This window comes from Ciona intestinalis, unplaced genomic scaffold (genome assembly GCF_000224145.3).
Source record: "Ciona intestinalis unplaced genomic scaffold, KH HT000523.1, whole genome shotgun sequence".
Lineage (NCBI taxonomy): Eukaryota > Metazoa > Chordata > Ascidiacea > Phlebobranchia > Cionidae > Ciona > Ciona intestinalis.
The window spans coordinates 1-6,943 of NW_004190844.1; the positions used below are offsets into that span (position 1 = coordinate 1).

General features: G+C 35.2%; 2 protein-coding genes across 2 annotated transcripts; both read right to left on the bottom strand.

The window, feature by feature from the left end:
* Positions 1–282: 282 nt before the first annotated feature.
* On the bottom strand, positions 283–1,917 carry LOC100185013 (mitochondrial fission 1 protein-like). The gene has a single exon (XM_002121669.4). The coding sequence runs from the start codon at positions 1,738–1,740 to the stop codon at positions 1,282–1,284; it is 459 nt and encodes a 152-aa protein (XP_002121705.1). The 5' UTR covers positions 1,741–1,917; the 3' UTR covers positions 283–1,281.
* An 11-nt stretch (positions 1,918–1,928) lies between these two features.
* On the bottom strand, positions 1,929–4,450 carry LOC100182642 (cyclin-dependent kinase 7). Its single transcript, XM_002121804.4, has 2 exons — positions 4,340–4,450; positions 1,929–3,583 (listed from the first exon to the last, which is right to left on the bottom strand). The coding sequence occupies exon 2, from the start codon at positions 3,579–3,581 to the stop codon at positions 2,547–2,549; it is 1,035 nt and encodes a 344-aa protein (XP_002121840.1). The 5' UTR covers positions 3,582–3,583; positions 4,340–4,450; the 3' UTR covers positions 1,929–2,546.
* Positions 4,451–6,943: the final 2,493 nt, after the last annotated feature.

The following is a 6,943-nucleotide window of genomic DNA, read 5'->3' on the forward strand; positions in this document are numbered from 1 at the left end:
TCTTCTTATACACCAGACACACATGGTGTATTCATACACCTCATGCTCACTGTCGAGTTATAACATGGGTCTCTTCTTATACACCAGACACACATGGTGTATTCACACAGAACATACATAATAATACACACAATAAAATATACCAACATAGCATACAAACATACCTTGATTTTTGAGCTCCTTGCAAGATAAACATCTCCGCTTGAACCCTTCCCAATACGTGTAACAACCTCATAACCATTCATATTGAAACACAATCACCCCTACATTATGTTCCTCCACCTTAAACATAACTTCTCATTATAATACATTATGCTAATGAAGCAGCATTAGCAAACATATGCAGAAGATTAGGTATTGCACATCAAGAAAACATGTTACAAACATAATCCTCTTAACAGCATGGCTGTTGTACTTAATAATTACATAACATGATAATAACCCCATTACTCAACACTTTGCATTCAAACTGGATGTGTAATGTATATAGGTGCTGCAAAATTTAATAACCATACTTTATGAAAAAGTTATATATATGTGTGTTATGTACAATTATAAAATATCACAAAAAACATCTAGGACCACAAACAAATATAGGATTCCAAGAGTGAGTTGAAAAGATGGAAAGCACAAGATTGAAAATGGTGGGGCAAATATTTTACATCAGCTTCTTGTTACTATTTTAACACAGATTACTTATATTGGTTCACATTGCTGAGTCAGGCATTAAAACAGAAAAACTCTTTTAAACTGACATTATACATTAATAGGTATTCCGCAGTTCACTGTGAGAGAAAAAGGAAAAAGGGTTAAGAGAGAGAAAAAAACGTTAGGAGAAAATGTTAATGAAGAAACATAAACAGTTATTTTTTGAGTGGTGGTGGAAGTTTTTCAATTATAATAGCAATAATATACAATGTAGCAATATTAAGACAATTCAAATAAATGTAAATTAATAAAACACAAAGACATAAACTATAGTAACAGACTAACAGTATCCTTGGGATGCAATAAGGTTAATTAAGATCCTATTTAACATATAGTAGCCCTGGATCATTTATATAACGACAGTGACAATTATATCAACACATTCATTGCATTTTCTATGGAGTCACAAAGTTAGTTATGGAAAAGATTTTTCATTCGCCCGCATAATTTTTTTGGTTTTGTTTTCCAATGGTTATAACAGTCAGTAACATTGAAAGGTCATAGCTTTGCGTAAAAAGTTTTTTAAATTTCTGACAAATTTCCTTAAAAAATTCTTGAAAAATGGAACAAAAACTATTTTCTTGTAGCAGCAACTGCAGCAATAACAGCCACACCCAACCCAACCACGAGCCCCGCCCCCCCAATCATAGCCATCCCCAGTAACCCTTCTCCTTTCATTTTTCTATTAATTATTTCTTTCAATTCTTTGACTTGGTGGTTCTTGGGCTCAACTTTTAAAATAGCATCACAGAATTTTAATGCTTCTTCATATTCCTTTAAGCGATATTTAGCAACTGCCATGTAGTATAAATAATCTCTCTTGGCTTGCCCATCTCTTTCTTTCTCGTAAAGTTTCTTTAATAGAGAGAAGCCTTGTTTCCAGTCATCTGAATACCGGCTTCTTATAAGACACCACGCGTATTCAAACGCAGTGGTTGAAGACACTTGTCCCATCACTTCTTCTTTCTTGTATTTCTTCTCAAACTTCATAATCTCCTGTGGATCAATAGCTGAGCTCAGAATGCCCTCCATGATGTCACAATCTCCAACAAACAGCTAGTTGAAGAAAATTCACAAAAGACCAAAATCTTAAAACTTCGACACAAATTTAACAATTTTACTTCGAAAGTTTTATGGTCGGCTAAAAGTCAAGATTCTGTTTCTGTTACAAAAATCTTCTTTTTAAATTCAACAATTTTAATTTCCTACTAGCTGCAATCTGCAGGAAGTAAATATCAGTCAACCCTGATGTAATTAAATAAGGAAGGGGTGGGAGAAACAAACGATGGCACAGATAGTTTTATAACGTTGAAAGATCCCTCTAACAAAGTAAAAATATTACTTATATTAGTCATATTAGGGTGGAGGGGATTTTTTGGACGAATTGTTTTTCACATGAAATAATCGCTTTAGAAAAAAAGCACAGCATTGATACACCTAAAATAAAAGATGTAACTGTTATGCCGGTTGCTGTAGCCCATGTTGCCCCTTGCTGTGACCCATGTTGCCCCCAGCTGTGCCCATGTTGCCCCCAGCTGGGCCACTTTTTCACACAACAGTTGTGCTTCTGCCTAATAAAAATCAACATAGGGATACCAAACAAATAGAAAACATAAAGACATCAAACAATCTAGTAACTCTAGTTTGCCAAAAAAAGAGAAAGTTTATTTCAAACAAATTTAAATTGAACTTTTTTAGCTTGTAGTCGTTATATAGAAATATTGAAACTTAGTTTAACATTGATTGCGACTTAACCAGCAGCAACACAGCATATCTTATAACATTATTATTATAGCAGCATTAGCAGTATCATGATATTATTATTAAGACTATTCATTTCAGAACACAAGTTTTTTAGCGAGGCCTGCCATTGAATCTGTGTCATTGTCGCGCTTTCGTTTCGTCCCAGCAACTGCTTTTGGTTGTTTGTTTGCTACAGAAGAACATGAGGCTGGGAGAGGTAGATTCTGGTAAGCTGTTGGGTATGGCTGGTTTGTGAAGAAGGAGAAATGTAAAGCTTGAACTGCAGTTACCCTCAGTCCAGGGTTGTACCTCAGTAACCCCGATATAAGTTCTAATAAATCATCTCTTGCGGCAGAAAAGCATTGACTAAGTGGGATGCCTGGGAATTCCTTGAAACAAATATAATCCGGAAGATCTTTCATCCCAGGCCATTCTGCATCACTGGGCGTTCCCAGTGTTTCAAATATTTTACTCAATTGATCTAAATCGGAGTCACCGGGAAGAAATGGGACTCTTAGTAGAAGTTCAGCGAGTATACACCCTACAGCCCACATGTCAACCCCCACACCATATAACCTTGACCCAAATAGAAGCTCAGGACTCCGATACCACCGTGTTACAACCTGATGCGTATATTCACGGCTTGGGCTTCCAAATGTCTTCGCGAGACCGAAATCACCAATCTTTAAAACCCCGTGCGAATCAAACAGTAAATTATTTGGCTTCAAATCTCGGTGTAATATCCACAGTGAATGAAGGTATTCTAACCCATGCAGTGTCATTATCATATAAGATTTAATATGAGCTTGAGTTAGCACAATACTCATGTCTTTAATTATAACTTCTAAATCTGTTTCCATGAAATCAAAAACTAAACTAATATTTGATTTCTGTCCAAATACATCCAACAACCCAATTATATTTTCATGATGTAATTCCTGTAATAGCTTAATCTCTCTCAGTGCGGTTCTATTTATCCCGTCTTTTGCCTCAGCTCTGTTTCCAAGTTTAATTTTCTTCACGGCCACGATTCTGTCGTCATCTTTCGTATCCTTAGCTTTATACACAGTAGCAAACTGCCCTTCCCCAAGAAATTCAATCTTTTCATATCTGCTGGACTTGCTAGCCATGTCTGTAAACAAAAGAAAACATGAGTTTGCAGCGGTTGAGTGTGCTTCGAACACCGATTTATAATTTAAACATAATTATCTATATTTCACTATATGCATAAAGATTGCATGTCTTCTACATTGCCAGCTGGCATATAGTGAAATTTAGATAATCATAATTATTATAAATCTGTGCTCGAAGCACACACAACCGCTACAAGTTAATTAAAAACACTATGGGTTAGGAGTTAATAATAGGTTGTAATTTATAAATGTATATTAAAAAACAAATTGCAGTTAAAATTAGATGCTACTACTAAGGTACAACTCTGCGGTGATATCACGTAAAACCACAGCAGATAAAAAGCAATACTTTAAGTAATGATAAGTATGTAGGTGATTTAACCAGTATTTTAGAGACTCATATTTATGCGGATGATGGTATCGTGTATGGGCACTAGTGAAGAATATTCCAGTACATAGCAGAATAGGCTGGTGGAAAGTGTTAGTAGTTGGGGGTTAGGTGTTGATGGATAGGGGGTTAGTAGTTAGTGGTTATAGGGGTTGCGAGTTAGTGGTTAGCAAATAAGGTGGGGGGAAGACTCTTCACTAGCACCCGTGTGTTTGTGTTTTGGACATGCAATTTGTAAACAAAACAATAAACTTAAATTGACTGCGCCACTTTTTAGATGTTGCGCCACTTTTCGTCAGTATATTATTGATTGACAGCTAATAGTTTTACAAAGTGCATTAACATTACAGTAAACCAGGAAACTTACCGTGGCGAACGTAACCTAACTGTCACCAAAGACACCAATCAATTAAATTTAACGTAAAAAAAATCAAAACTGAAATTTCCGGAACTTTGTTGAAGCTTTATTTACTCCCCGGGTTACGATAAAACATAGACATCATATAAATATAAATTAAATCACGAATTCACGTGAATGCGAATACTTATTGGGGACAAAACAGCTCTGAATTAATTTAAAAAAAAACGTTTAAATTTAGTAAGAAAAACAAATATATATGGCGTATAAACCTAACAAACAGTAATATATAGACAAATTGGTATGGCGTTGTTTCTTAGTGTGACCTACTACCAAGCGCATTTGTGGCATATGAGGTACAATCGCGGGCGTATGCCCCTAAATAATAATGCCTATTGGTTTTCCACATTGAAACACAAAAAAAAAGAACTCACAAAGTTACGTACGTGGTAACTTGTAAGCGGACACAAAGTTATGGAGCAAAAACGTTACATCCATTTATTTGTGCACATGTTTTAATTACACCCGTTATTTTCCAAACTTAATTCCGCAAATTGTTAGAATACCAATTGGTTAGTAAAGTACAGTAGAGTGGGGTAAGAAAGGACAAGTTTTCTTTTCCTTTTCAAGACGCATTTGGCAGTTAACAAACAATATTTACAGAATTATATCACCGTAGGCGCGACTCCAAAATGGCATAGGTAATTGTTTAAAACACTATCAGGAAATATGGGATTTAGGGCCAACGATATCCCATCTTACCCCACAGTACTATATATTCTTTAAAATCTCCAAATGTTGTAAAGTTCTTACATTGTGTAACGTCATGTCTCAATACATACTTATAACAATGTGTGAATTAATTTGATTTTCGCCATCGTTTCGAAGGAATAAATAAAGTCTTATCAATTGAACCGTTTCTTACAATAGGATAACACGTTACATCGCATTTTGTAATTTGTTAACGTACTCTGTTGTGTATAACGCATGCCTCGTGTACCAGATAGTCGGCGGAAACAGAACCCTATTGTTTGAACACCGTACGGTATCCGGCAGTGACTCACCTGCGGTAACGGCGTATTGCAAACTATAAGAAACGTATACAGCTACATAGTTGCTTTGAGGACATTTAAAATTAAGATTAGATTGCTATTTGTAACGTAGGTAATTAACGTTTGGTTCTTTTAACATAGTCGGCTATTTTAAAAAGTGAAGACGGATTTGGAAAGCATAAGAAACGCATATACAGCACTAGATGCATATTTTAACACAGATTGTAATTTTAACAAAACTGAATTTACGTTTTCGGTTGTTTTTCCTGGTCGTATTCTCTTTAATGTAAAGTATTATTGGGGTTAATTTATAAATAAATAGTGAGCTTTAGGCTACTTGTTAGGCAAAGTATATATAGTAATTATTGTAATATAGTAGGGTGGGGAAAGATGGGACACTTTTTATTCCATTTCCTCCTCCTATTTGGAAGTAAACAAAGAAGTTCAAAGAATTATAAAACCGTATCCTCACGACTCCCATAGACCGTTGTTAATTGTTTAAAACACGATCAGGATATTTGGATATGATGTGCCAAAGGTGTCCCATCTCTTCCCACCCTACTATACGTCATTATATAATTATAAAGGCTTGTCGTGAGTGAACCAAAGCGCCAGTGTAGCAATAGGAGTTAGACAGCAAATAATACGAACCGCATGCATTACAAAACGGTCTATTAAACTACAAACTTTTTAGATTTCCAATAATTTCAAATAGAAGCATCGAAACCTTACTTAATTGTGAATTAGGAATACAAACCAAAGATGCGACTATATATCTTGGTGGGATTCCTGTTTTCCAGCCTTATCTGCCAAGTTCTAGGTATGTATATAAATGGGTTGGGGCAAGATGGTCCATGTTTTTATTCATTATCGTTCCGTTTGGCAATAAACAACGAAGGTTTAAGAATAAACCGTCTCCTCACGATTCTAAAAAATCGTTGTTGATTGTTTATAAAAAAGTCAGGAAATGTAGAATGGCATTTCGACGCCCCGTATAGGTTGTCATCATTGCGGGAAATAGTAAGTAGTGTAGTCTAATCATAGATACCTAAACATATAGATAGGAAACTGAAGACCACGTGACAAACAACTTTCGGCGTTTACAGATTAATTTATGCATTATATAATCAGATATTGATTTCATATCATTTGCAATAATGTTTTCCACATTTTGTGCAAATTTTATCAACTAATATACCATATATTTAAATATATCTCCAAATAACCGGTTTAGACAGGTCACGCTTGACTGAATCCGTGCTCGGGCAAATATCTGTAGTATTAACGCTGATGATCGTATGTGCTAATACGGTATGCTGTTACCTATGTGTCTAATTTTGTGAGATGTATGTTACTGAGTTTTACATTTCGCGGGTATAGACCTTTGTTTGGTTACCTTTAGAATAGTTTTAGTAACATTTAGAGTTTTAATCGTGAGCATTCATGGCTAATTAAGGAAGAGGGAAAGATAAGGCAATGGTAGCATTTGTGATGATAAGTATCACATTTTCCTGTGTTTATAAGAATTGCAGCTACGCATTTTATAACCCAGAAAACTAAT

Coding starts and splice junctions, on each gene's coding strand:
- LOC100185013 (XM_002121669.4), bottom strand. CDS start 1,740: ATGGAGGGCATTCTGAGCTCAGCTATTGATCCACAGGAGATTATGAAG.
- LOC100182642 (XM_002121804.4), bottom strand. CDS start 3,581: ATGGCTAGCAAGTCCAGCAGATATGAAAAGATTGAATTTCTTGGGGAA.